Source organism: Balearica regulorum, chromosome 3 (genome assembly GCF_011004875.1).
Source record: "Balearica regulorum gibbericeps isolate bBalReg1 chromosome 3, bBalReg1.pri, whole genome shotgun sequence".
NCBI lineage: Eukaryota > Metazoa > Chordata > Aves > Gruiformes > Gruidae > Balearica > Balearica regulorum.
The window spans coordinates 38,797,786-38,811,095 of NC_046186.1; the positions used below are offsets into that span (position 1 = coordinate 38,797,786).

Genomic DNA, 13,310 nt, shown 5'->3' on the forward strand with positions numbered 1-13,310 from the left:
TGCTTTGGCATCTTTTTTTCAAAAAAGATGTCTCCTTCAGGTATTTATGATACTGAGGTAAACTGACAAATCTGTTCCATCATACAAAACCATATTTCAAAAGTATGGGTCAAACTTCACCACATTCACCCATGAACATTTGGAGGTACTTTACAGCGCTGTTGCAGGGTAGACATTCATCAGACCCTTCACAGCTTCCCCTGTGAGAACCGGTTTGCCCTCTCTAGTCCTTGCAGCGGATGTCACACCCACACACGTTTCTTCACTTGCTTCAGTTTCTGCTTCTGCTCTACCACCTTTGCTAACTTCCAAAGGCAACTAGTCTTACACCTGTAATTGCATTCAGAGATATCTTCGGCAAAAGAACAAGCGTCAGGCTTTTGCTACCCACATAATTTGCAGAGTTTAATTAAGGAAAAGAGAAGATGCAGTGAAGCGTTAGGAGCCAAGATCTGGAACAGAAAAAATGGCAGTGCTGTCTGCTTTAAAATATGAATAGCCTCTCCTTCTGCAATCCCGTCTCTGAAATTCTTATTTCATCCCCTCATTACCACTCAGCGTCTGCCACTTCCCACACTGCTTACAGCACTAGCAATATACAATACATGGAAAAAAGGTTTGCTCTTAATACAATTTCTGATATATTTCATGTTCTAGAAGAGATAGATCACTAACTCAGTGTATCATCTTTGTGTCACTGCCACTACTTGTACCACCAGGAAGTTTCAGTTGGCTTTTCTAGGCATTAAGAGTTATTGGGACTTTTTTTTTCCCCCTCCATCCAGAATAAGTTGCCTGAGCAGGCAGCTCTTATTCTGGGGCAAGAGATGGGGAGGGAGGGGCAGGAGCAAAGATTCATGCCAAAAAGACACAACTATGTAATCTGTGGCTGCCAGACATTTCATGAACTAGATGCTGTCACCCACCAGTAAGTAGCATCTTATTATTACCAGTCTCAAATGCATTCACAAAGCAAATCTTCCCTTCCTCCTCCCCACCCCCAGCTACAGTTTTTGCTCTAAACTTTCCTGCTTGATTTTTAAGGCAAGTCTTTAGCCTTTGCAGTTGCCTTACTAAATTTTCAGAATGGAAGTTCAGGTAGAAGCCTGATTTTGCAACCAGCCTGAAATGCTAAGGTGGTCCCCAGATCTTAGAAGACAACAACAATTTAGTTCTCACCATCCAGGCTTTCATCTGGGGAAACATCAGCATCAGTCCAGAAGCTCTCAACTCAAGCTACAGTGCATTTTGAAAGGCAAACATTATAAAACACAGCTAAAAATCTCTAATAAAGCCAATTAAAATTAATGACAAATCAATGGGGAAGAACGGAAAACACAGCTAACCCCAAACATTCAAAAAATGAGTCAATCCTGAGGAACAAGTTGGCTTTTTTGTTCAAACCTCTACAGTAAGCTGAGTTCATGTTCTCCAGGTATTTACCACTCCTGAATACACCCAAGGCTTAAGGGGGAGCTACAAAAGTCACATGTGGCCAGACTTCTAAAGAAGCCAGCACACAGAACAGCAAGAGCTTGGGTAAGGAACATATCAGCTGTCTGAAACTTGTCCTCCCCTCATGAAAAATGCAGGGAAGGAGGCAGTTTCTTCCTCCCACAGAAGAGAGCTCTCCTCCCCACCCACTCTTCTCTATGGCTTGTATTGAGAAGTGGTTAGTCATAGCAGGACACAGATGCGTTCATGCCTGGATGATGAAACTCAGATAACAAGAACATGTTCTTGTCTACAGGCCAGGAGACAACCACTTGTTTTCCTCACAAACCAGATTTTATAACTCCTTTGTGATGGGGAGAACAAGAGTCACTTTTGTTTAGCCTTACTTAGCATACTGGGGAAATACCCTGGTTTTACTTCCCACAGCGTACAAGCTTCTTGCTCTTCCAAGTTTGCTTTTATCCAGGCTTCTATTTCCTCACAGGATATCAATGACACACACGCTTCAGGCTTGCACAGAGCTGTTGGCCATGAGATCTACAGAAGACTAACAAGAACGAAGAGCAAGGGTTGTGGACGAAACTGATGGAGAAAGGCAATTGCCGCACGGCAGGGGTGTGCACCTAAGAAAAAGCCCTCATGCTGAGGTTTGGCCCCTTGAAACATGTAACATTGCAAGCATTCATTTGTAATTGAGTTCATCATCTTAATTTGAATGAGACACTAATGAACTGGTCTGAAAATATTTACATGTTTGGTTATGATTGTCCTCTGAAAATACTGTCCTTACTCTGAGAAGACATGCACAACTGAAGTTGAGCACTCCCTGCATTTGGCAACACATAGCACATAGGACGGATGGGCAAAGCCACGGTGAGCCTTTCTAGGGGTGCAGTTACAGACCTTGTTCAGGTCTTCATCATGCTCAAACAGTGAGAAAACACAGCGATTTGCTGAGCATTACAGATTCCTAATCCAGAACACCCTGACTCAGCAGGGCACTCATCCTAAGGCTGAAGGTTAAAATCAACTTTTCCAAGGCCGAACTTGATGGATTCAGAAAATCAATGTAGTAGCAAGTAAAAAACCCAAATTAATAACCAAAAAACCTTTTAAGCAATGGCACTCTCATAGTGATTGCACAACTTGGAAATGTCTTTGAAATCCAATTCAAGATTCAAACCTTACCAGAGCATCAGTGAGTCTTTTCAGTGTTTTGTTGTTTATAAAGTACATTGAAGCAGCCCTTGGCATTCAGTACTGCTTCAGCAATTCATTTTGTTACTAAAACAAGGTCTCTCGTTATTCATCTCATACCAAAAAGACCTTAATGTACTAAATTGTATGAAATGTTTCTCCTCCTTTCATCCTGCCCTAAGACGAACCATAGCACAAGCAACACCTGTAGCTGTGCTAGTGCTCAATAAGCTGTTGAATGATGCCTCATAGCAAAGAAATCAGGACCAGTATTATAAACTTTCACAGGTCCAATATTATTCTAGTTTAAGGGGATGAAGAGCTTTAATGAAGCCTCCTGAGGTGTTACAGGTCAAACTACAGAATTCTCCTCTCCCCACTTTACTTGTAGCTTTGTGCTCAGTCTGGTTTCATATGGATCTCTCCTGTACTGCTTAAAGGTCAGCAAAAGTCATTACCACGTCCAGCAGGCTCAGCAATCAGTGCCAGGACCTGTCCACATTTCTCCCTTCTCAAAGTGTATTGATGTGTTCAATATCTCAATGACCATGAAACTGGCAACAAGATATTTACTTTGATCAAGGTGTTTATTGCATCTCAGAGGGCACACATGCACTGGGGTTTTTTGTTTTTTGGTTGGTGGGTTTTTTTTTGTTTAAACTGAAATACAAAGAAGAGCCATTTTGAAATTAGCTTTTTATAGAACTTTTCCATTACTGTGTATGTTATCCCCACAGCAAATTCAGATACAACCACTTTTAATGGTACCATACATTGATTAAATAGTTCATTTGAAAGACTTTAGGTGAATATCTTTCCAACCCGATATGCTTTTACAGAGAACTGCCAAGCCACTTGTAACACTGATCAACAGTGACCTCATTGAAGAGTCAAGATCTTACGCCAAGCCATCAGCTGGAACAGTATGAGAACAAATAAAAATTAAAGAAACACAGTATGTACAGTAAAGGGCATGGATCTCTGGATCAGAATTAAATCTAATCACCAATAGTACAAAAGCTACTCACAGCGCATTCGGGGCAATGGAGAAAACACTAGCCTAAGGCATACACAGGTAAGCACTAAATTAAGAGATGTACGTAAGAACTGAACAGAGATGAGTAACATCACTTGTAATGTTTTGACTACAGATATACCAAAGAGTGCTCTCATATTTGAAATCCCTTAATGCCAACACAACTATGGTTGCTTTTTCCAACTACATGGAGAGAAACTGACCCTTTACTTATTTTCAGTGCATTTAGCAAGAACTGATAAATATGCCAATTTTAAATGCAAAAACTTAAATAATTAAAATAGATTTTAAAATAAAACCAGCAATAAGTATGGTATTCTTTCAGATATGATTTTTCATTCTTGGTAAATAATCAAAAACGTATTTGTTATGGAGGTTTACCTTTATATTACTTTAAATTATTTTAACATATACAGTGCCACAAAAATAAAACATTTTTTCACGACAATTGAAATTCCTGTGACTGAAAAAAAAAATGTATTCCACACAATTTCATAAGTATTTTCCTTACTATCTGGTATTATCACACTATGTTTTGTAACAGATAAAGGAGAAATTGAGTCCTAGGGAAACTTTAGGTGTCCTCAAAAAGTTATATACATTGAAACCTTCAAAAACCACAGACATCGCTCCAAATGGCTCACCAAACAACAGCTGCATAATCTGTCCCTGTGGGATAGGTTCAGAAAAGCACTAGAAGGCATCAGAAACATACATCCATTGTTTAAATTGTAAAACACAAATAACCCAAGTACACAAATTTCGAGAGAGTAGGGATAACAGCTAAGGTAGTACACATTCCTAATGTTCACTTTCACAGCTGTGCTACACGTTTCAGGAGGAAGAGAAAGTCTGAGTAAGCGCTGGGTTTGGTACTGGTGGCTCACTTTGAAACTCTGAGCATCTGTTTGTAGACTCCAAACTCACGTTTTTATCATCCAGTCAGAAAAACTGCAGCTGTGAAAACAGAGAAGTATTAGATGAAAACCAGAATAATGACTTAGATAAAGCATGTTCTAGAAAAGACACCAAATCTGCTCATCACTTCACACCTCAAAGGAGTCGTTATCTGTTTTTAATGAGGCAGCAGTCTTCCCACAGACGGTTATGAATTGATCTACTACAAACCCAAGTCAAAAGCAGTGAGTCCTAGCATGAAGGTGCATCTCCACCTCTGACCATCTCCACCAAGCGCTAATTACACCTCCCTGGGGCTGGAATTTGGAGAAGAGGAAAGTGGGACTGGGTGGTGTCTGCTAAGAGCAGCCTGATCCCATCACTGCTGCTAACTCCAGTGCAGAGGAGACTCAGAACAAGTCTTAGAATTAAGCTCTAGATAGAAAGAAAAGGGACTTACAAAGAAGGCTGTGAAGATACGTAATGATTGTCCTCACCTTGCAAATTATTCTAGTCTTAATTATAAAATGCCTACTGTACTTCTGCATTATTATTATTATTTTTTAATTGGCTTAAGAGTTGAATTCAATCTGATGTTTCTACTTGGCGCTCTTCACATCCTTCTCCAAAATCCTTAAAGTAATGTTTTTGCCTTTTTTTTTTTCCTTCCATTCTGCAATACTGTTTTTTTGTTTCTCCTCCATTTTTTCTTTTTATTTACTCCTCTGTTCTTCCCCACTGTTGTTCTGCTGCTCAGGACCTCATACCTTAGCATTCAGAAAAGCAGTGCCATGAAAACTTGAATGGTGGAAGAGAACAGTAGCTGGCAGCAGTTAAGAGATGCAAATATCCTTCCCTTGATGATCAGGATACGTAAGTTTTTGCTCTTTTGATATCAAATCTGTTTCCACACTGAAGACTGGAACAAGCCACTTCAGCACTGTTTGGCCCCCAATATTTGTACCCTGCTATGATTCTATTTGCTTCAGTATTAATTTTAAGAGGGAAAGAAAAAAACAAAACCACATGAACCTTTGGATTAAATCAAAACAAGGCAAAAATGGAAGTTACGGGTCAAAGATAACTTCTCCTGGCAGTCACTTTTGGCAAAAATACTAACCAGAAGTCAAGATTTCAGGCTAAAATTAAGAGTGTGGACAGAGAACTCATGTTTCTGTTTAAACCACCACAATATCAGTGCATGTTTCTACCTGTATCTGCAGCTACAATTTTATCAGTCACATTCAATCTACCGGCCTCCTCAACATCTGTGCGCCAGACACATACCACTGCGTAACATGCTTCGGCAGTCACAGAATACCTTATCGTTTACAAGAAATCCTTGATGTTAAGATCCGCTAATGGGTCCTTTGTTGGAGGTTTCTTGGGACTCTGAGTAGCAGGAGTTGGGCTTGGAGAAAGCTAACAGATGCCAGCCAGGAAGGCAGAAAAAAAACAAAGCAGACAAGGATACACAAGCATTAGGTAGATATAAGCTGGTTCCCACACATGCACATTGCAAGCATACGAAGTTCTAAATTTTCTTTAAGTTCAGTGTGTTGCCATTTTGCTCAAGCATTGTTTAGACTCCATCCTTACTACAGGGCTAACAATGTTTGGCTGGTTTAATGGACACTGCTCCAGAAACTGCATATTCTAATTAACGTAGCTTCAAATCACTCTCTGCCTGTAAGACAGAATGGTGTTAGGATCATCAACCCAGACAGAAGTTAAGCAATTGTTAAACATCAAGGTGCAGAATAAGCAGAGTGCTGAAAATCCCAGCGACTGGCATTTAAGTACAAGTTTTCTACATTGGCAGTGTAAGTGTTCAAGGCCAGGCTGGATGGGGCTTTGGGCAACGTGGTCTAGTGGAGGGTGTCCCTGCCCACGGCAGGGGGGTTGGAACTAGAGGATCTTTGAGGTCCCTTTCGACCCAAACCAGTCTATGATTCTATGATAAATATGAGCCCAAAGCGTACCAGAGATGTGACTATATTATACTCTGTTCCTCCTCCGGTAGGTATAAAAATTATCAATTATTCCCCAGAAAGTGTCAGTTTTTCAAGTTCCCATGCAACCCTTTTAACTACGGAGTCAAATGATTCTTCCACCCTGACCTTAGTCCCCCCTGCCTCCACCTTACTCAGGGAACCAGGTGTTTTGCACTGAAAGAAACCCAGCAAGCTACCAGTCTAAACCAGTTAAACTTGCATTTACTGAGAAATAGCTGCCATCCAAGAACTTGAGACCTTAGCTTGCTCATAAGCAGAAGGTCGGTTTTGTGAAGAATCCTCTTGGTGGGCTGAGAGGGAAGAGGCAGAGTGCAGCTCTAGTAAATGCTGACAAGCGCTGAACAGAATAGGAATGACCATCAGCTCCACTTTGAGTTTTACTCAAGTCTCCCCCAAAAACAGATCTTGGACATAGCAGGAGACTTTTCAAACCTGTTCCATTGGTCTTGTACAAAGGAATTGAAAAAATCAAGGTGCTTCATGTGATCTGTTGCAAGTCAAGGATTGGCTTAGGTATACTCTTTGCTGGGTAAAAAACTGGCTGGATGGCCAGGCCCAAAGAGTTGTGAATGGAGTTAAATCCAGTTGGCAGCTGGTCACAGGTGGTGTTCCTCAGGGCTCAGTGTTGGGGCCAGTTCTCTTTAATATCTTTATCAGTGATCTGGACGAGGGGATCGAGCGCACTCTCAGTAAGTTTGCAGACAACACCAAGTTGTGCAGGAGTGTTGATCTGCTTGAGGGTAGGAAGGGTCTGCAGAGGGACCTGGACAGGCTGGATTGATGGGCTGAGACCAAGTGTATGAGCTTCAACAAAGGTCAGTGCCAGGTCACTTGAGTCACAACAACAACCCCATGCAATGCTACAGGCTTGGGGAAGAGTGGCTGTAAAGCTGCCCGGAGGAAAAGGATCATGGGGTGCTTGTCGACAGTCAGCTGAACATGAGTCAGCAGCCAAGAAGGCCAACAGCATCCTGGCTTGTATCAGAAATAGTGTGGCCAGCAGGACTAGGGAAGTGATTGTGCCCCTGTACTCGGCACTGGTGATGCTGCATCTCAAATACTCTGTTCAGTTTTGGGCCCCTCACTACAAGAAGGACATTGAGGTGCTGGAGTGTGTCCAGAGAAGGGCAACGAAGCTGCTGAAGGGTCTAGAGAATGGGTCTTATAAGGAGCAGCTGAGGGAACTGGGGTTGTTTAGCCTGGAGAAAAAGAGTCTCAGGAGACCTTATTGTTCTCTACAACTACCTGAAATGAGGTTGTAGCGAGGCAGGTGTTGGTCTCTTTTTCCAAGTAAGAAGCTATAGGACAAGAGCAAATGGCCTCAAGCTGTGCCAGGTGAGGTTTAGATTAGATAATAGGAAAAAAATTCTTCACCAGAAGGGTTGTGAAGCATTGGAACAGGCTCCCCAGAGAGATGGTTGAGTCACCAGTCCCTGGAGGTATTTAAAAATACACATAGATGTGGTGCTTAGGGACATGGTTTAGTGGTGGACTTGGCAGTGCTAGGTTAATGGTTGGACTTGATGATCTTAGGGGTCTTTTCCAACCTAAACAATTCCATGATTCTATGGCAGGCAGCTGATACTATAAGAAATATCTTTTACAGTCCCTACAGCTAAAATTGAACTCAGGAGAAACTGTCTTCTAGAGAAATGGAGAACAATTAAACATTCATCTAGCAGTAACACTTACCTGTACACCAGGGCCAGCGGCAGCTCCAAATGGTGGTCTCATCATAGGCTGCCCATACATAACGGGCTGCTGGGGCATCATGGGTACACCTGTGCCTGCTGGGGGCTGTAAATTAATGCAGTGTGAGTCAGGTTCTGGGTGAAGGAACGAGAGCAGCGTAACAAAATAGACTCACCATCCCAAATGCTGCTCCTGGCTGTGGGACAGGTGGAGTACCTCCTGTGGCAGGAACAGCACTTGCTGGAGGGACGGCTCCTGTCTAAAAATTTTTTTAAAAAAATTAAAAATGCAAGAGTCTCTGTAACGTCAACTACCTGGAAACCACACGGAGTCTCCAGCATTCTCAGAGTTGTTCTGGAAAGTATGACTTACATAGCAGATAATACCTAACCTCAAAACCACAATGCTTCAAAGACTTGAGAGTTGAATGAGACTTATGCTGATGCTCAGCTTGCGTTTTCATAAGAAATCAAGGGTGATAGACTCCATACTCTTCATGAATGAAGTCCATTTACTGAATACAACTCCAAATAGGCCCAAGAAAATATGTACTTTCCTCCTCCTCGTAATAGTGTAAGAAAGCATCCCAATTTCATAATTGATAGCCAACACACTATTGCACTTCTTGTAGCACTGTATTTTAGAAAGAGCTTAAGCAGATTGTAAAGCTAAGGGAAATAACTGCTATAATTGGTTTCCAATTAAAAAAAAATAGTATTGTTATGCAGTGAGATTCATTTAAGTTAAAGAGTAAGTTCACACACTTAAGCCACAATCACAACCACTACATACTTTACTAAGGAGAGTTTATCTTGTTATGCTTTTCATTCATACGCTTAACTTACGATTTTCATTCAAATAACAGAAAAAAAAAAAAGGTGATCTTTCACTAGGATTCAGGAAAAAGAGTACTGTTAGTTTAGTAGTCTGACTGGTAATACAGCACAATAGAATCCTTGAACAAGGCCACCCCACTTATCTAGCAGTGCCTACACATCAACTATTTTGGTTCCCTAGTCTGTAACTTCCCATGCACAGAGTCTCCTTATGGCCTTGAAAGCATCCAAGTCTCTCCTTTTCACAGAAATATATAAAATCCAAATAATTAACAACTCTGAAGAGAGGCAGGAAACACTGAAGGAACGTATTTAAAAATCGTAGTAGGATTTTAAGGAACTTCATTACTGCTGTCATATGGCCTAAGTATACTGGCACAATTTCTCAAGCTATCACAGAAGCTGTAGGGCCATGCCTGAGCCTCCACATCCTTACCACCTACTTTGAGTCAGTTATATCCCACCACGCTTGCAGAGCAGTTAGCGTGCTTTCGGCGCAAAGGACAGCACACTGCTGGAAATGTGGGAACTCCTGACTGCACAGTCCACTTCTGTGAACGCTGCATTTAGTGCCCTTGGTTGATCCTTGCTTCCAGACTAAGTTATACCATATACCAATATAAAATATCAGATAAGTCAAGATAACCTGTTCCAGATTCAGTCATCAGCAAACACCCTATAGTTTCTGGCTGATAATTATGAACCTCTTTTCCAGTCTGAAAATTTTCTGGGGAACATTTCAATTAAAAGCTGTACTGCACGAGCACCACAGCTGTCCCCAAACTAAAGCCAACATCTGGATGCTCAGGTATGGAAAGCAACGAATAGAAAGACACAGATTAATGACATCAGATGCAGTGATGTGACTACAGCCACAGGAACACATTGTAGCTCAAAATCCAGTTAGGCAGATGCCAAGAAAATGGCCCCACAAACTGAATCTGCTTTTGCCTCAAGCACTAGGGTCTCTCAAGGGAATGGGCTTTTATGAAATTCTGCTGATTGTAATCCAGGAGATGAAAGGTCACAAGGAAGGGAAGAAGTGACCAAAACTTAAATGGTTCAACAGTGACATGAAGGATAGCTTTGTTTTGGTATCTACATTTATTTTTCCTGTGGATCTGGTTTTCTCTGGTTTCAAAAAATATTTAAGAAGTGCATGATTTTGAAGAAAAACATATAGCACCCATATTTTATGAAATGCTATCAAAACCACCCAGCTTTCCAGAAAGGCTAGTTACTTATCAGATGATAAAACCCCTACAATATAAGGCTGATATTACAGAAGTTAGAAATTTCAGGTAGTACAAGTCTTCAGATAGTTCACATCCAAGTAAAGCAAAGACAGTTTGAAGCCATTATTTTCAAGCTTACAGCACAGAAATGGTTAATTGCTACTATCATATTCAATACATTGCTTGAGAATTGTCTGCTGGACAGACAGGCCAAGAAGAGCTATGTTAGGCAGCTTCCAGCTAGTTTTAAGTCAGCGGTAATAACTGTAGTGCAGGTGAGATGCTGTTAGTATCTTCATGTTTAGTAAGTAAGTACAATAAGAGATCAAAAAAAATTCACTTACACTGTACAGTATTGCCCAGCCTTTCTATTAAAAAAAAAGTTGATGTTACAACTAATACATTCAAGTTCGGGGAATTCTTAACCATAAGGTTAAGGAACAAGCTGGAACACACTTAGAGCCACATTAACATCTGGCTGTGGCAGCAGGGAACTGAACTGGTCATGCTCCCTTTTGATGGTCCTCTTTTTCCCTTCCCAACCCAACTTTTTTTCAAATGGAGGCTGTTTTATGCCCTGTGTGACTTTGATGAAATAAGGTTACCTCTCTTGTAGCTTACTCATGATCAAGTTGCCAAACTTTGTATGCCAAATTTAGATTTTTAGCTCAATTTAATCCTTTTCTCTCAAAGTTAGTGCCTTCTGATACATTTTACAGGGCAGTCCTAACTCTTCCAGACTGTCTTACTCCACTTATCAAGCTGCCCACTTCTAATCTAACATGAAGTACCTGATCAGTCTGAATACTGTGCAGTCTTTTGATCTAATTCATTCAGGAAAGCTTGAGAAAAACCTATTTATTTTCTGTCCTTCCAATATTTCATCTTTGGATCAATACCATTGTCTTTTGGGCAATCAACCCAGGCCTGGTACTGGCAGGACCACATGAGCTAACCACACACTTGGAAATATCTACAAGTATTAAGTGTACTTGTAGAGTAACATCTTGACACATACACTAGGGTCTTTTCATTGACCTGAAGTCAATGATTTATTTACGCCAGCTGTAAATCCAATCTTAAAAATGTGACTTGAAACAATCATATCACTTATACAGAAGCAAACTCTTTAGCTGAAGCATACAGGAGCAGCCCCTGCACATATGCTTGCATTGTCTGAAAATATTAAGGTTTCACTACCAGTGGTATCAATGGATCAACCACCTACCAATGGACCACTTGGGACACCACCAGTTGACCATGTTGCAGGTGCTACTTTTGGCTGCCAGTTGGCTCCTCCTGTTAACTTTTTCTCTCCAGCATTCCACTGAAGGTCTCCCCTGATAGAGATGGAGAGAGACAGAGCTATTATTTACATTCAGTGAAAATGAAACCCAATTGCAGTACTCATTAATGTTAAGCTTGCAGCTACATTAGTTTATGGCATATGCAGTTTAAGTTATTAACAGAAAGATAAACTTTTAGTGCCACTCGGTTTCAATGGTTATTAGTGGTAGACACCACTACACTCTATATGGACGTCAGTTACATGGTTATGGCCTTTACGGTGAGAATTAAGGAGAAGTTTAACTTAGTATTGACCAAAGGTAACATATTATTGGATATACCCTTGCAAAGTAGGAACAGGGACTGCTACTGCCTATTCTAGTGGGACCAGGCAGTAGAGCTGCCTGCTAGAAGTCTTTGAAAGGTCATTTCATTGCTGGAAATCTTGCTCAGACAGCTGAAGGAGGAAAGCATTCAGTTCTGAAAAAAGGTGATAGATACAAGAGAAACACATCATTCATAGAATAAAAGGGCTGTGGCAAAACCAGGTTTTGTTAGAGGCCGCTCTATCCAGAATAAGCTACACCATTTGAATGAAGTACACTGAAAGAAGCTAAGTTTTGGGGATAATCCTCATGATGTGTTTTTACATATCCCTCCTATCATCTCCATAGAGGCACAACATATTTTGAAGCATACATATCATAAACTGGTCTTGCATACAGAGGAAGACTTAGCACAGAAGTAAGCAATCAGTTAGACTAAGAAGATACATTCAGAAATAAATGCAACACGGTAAATATTTCTTCTTGCAAAAAAAAGAAGCTTTTCACTGCATGGAATGAACTGCTTTTCTGTTTTACAAGTATTCCAATGCCTACACGATAAGCGCATCCAGTGTCTGTAAAAAGACAATAAAACTATTACATATTAGCCTAGATTACTGAGGACAGCTATATAGTTTATTATCTGAACTATTCATTCATTTTATATTGTTTGGAAATCAGCTATCCAATATGAAGACAGTGATTTACAGAAAACTTTTTTAAAGACTCAAAATAAAGCCAGCCAGTTTAAAGGCTGTATTAGGAACAATTAACCTTACTTATTCAGTGAACCTGTATAGAATATTTTTTCCAGAATTTTTCTGAACTGATTCTTGGGCAGTAGGGGACACATGACCAATTCATCGAGGCTTAATAAACACTGAAATAGATATAAGACTATTCAACAGATTTGAAATCGTTGTGGTTTTTTTAAAGCAAAGTTGAACTTACTTTTTTGAAGTGGTACCAGAAATTCCAAGATCTGAAAGTTGTAAGGAAAGAGAAAGGGAAAAAAAGAGGTCAGGTGTTTATTAAATTAAAGCATGTCAAAGTAACAGCTCATATTTCATTGCACATGGGCTTATACAGAGTAATAAAGTTCTATATGTCTTCATTTTAACAGCATCAGAGGACTGGCCACATCTACCCCTTTCTTGAGGACAAACTTTTGAGGAACGCTGTGGATGTCTTATACTCAAGGAAGCCATTTTTGCTCCATAAGCAATCCAAAGTAACCATATATTTAGGTCTACAAAGCACTGTTCTTTAAGAGAGCCAAAACTATTTATCATGAATGACGACGCTAGTTTCTATTCCTCATTATACATACTGAA

General features: G+C 40.5%; 1 protein-coding gene across 5 annotated transcripts in view; it reads right to left on the reverse strand.

The window, feature by feature from the left end:
- Positions 1-3,220: 3,220 nt before the first annotated feature.
- SNAP91 (synaptosome associated protein 91) overlaps positions 3,221-13,310 on the reverse strand; it is a 71,589-nt gene continuing 61,499 nt past the window's right edge. For 3 of the 5 annotated variants that reach the window (XM_075747608.1, XM_075747607.1, XM_075747605.1), the window contains 7 exons: positions 12,928-12,958; positions 11,592-11,703; positions 10,708-10,731; positions 8,468-8,551; positions 8,293-8,397; positions 5,907-6,007; positions 4,506-4,645 (listed from right to left, as the gene is read on the reverse strand). In XM_075747608.1, coding sequence (XP_075603723.1) covers positions 5,915-6,007; positions 8,293-8,397; positions 8,468-8,551; positions 10,708-10,731; positions 11,592-11,703; positions 12,928-12,958 — 449 coding nt within the window. In that variant the 3' untranslated portion in view covers positions 4,506-4,645; positions 5,907-5,914. Of the gene's footprint in view, positions 4,646-5,906; positions 6,008-8,292; positions 8,398-8,467; positions 8,552-10,707; positions 10,732-11,591; positions 11,704-12,927; positions 12,959-13,310 lie in introns of all 5 variants that reach the window. The other 2 variants (XM_075747609.1, XM_075747606.1) reach the window with 2 other exon arrangements.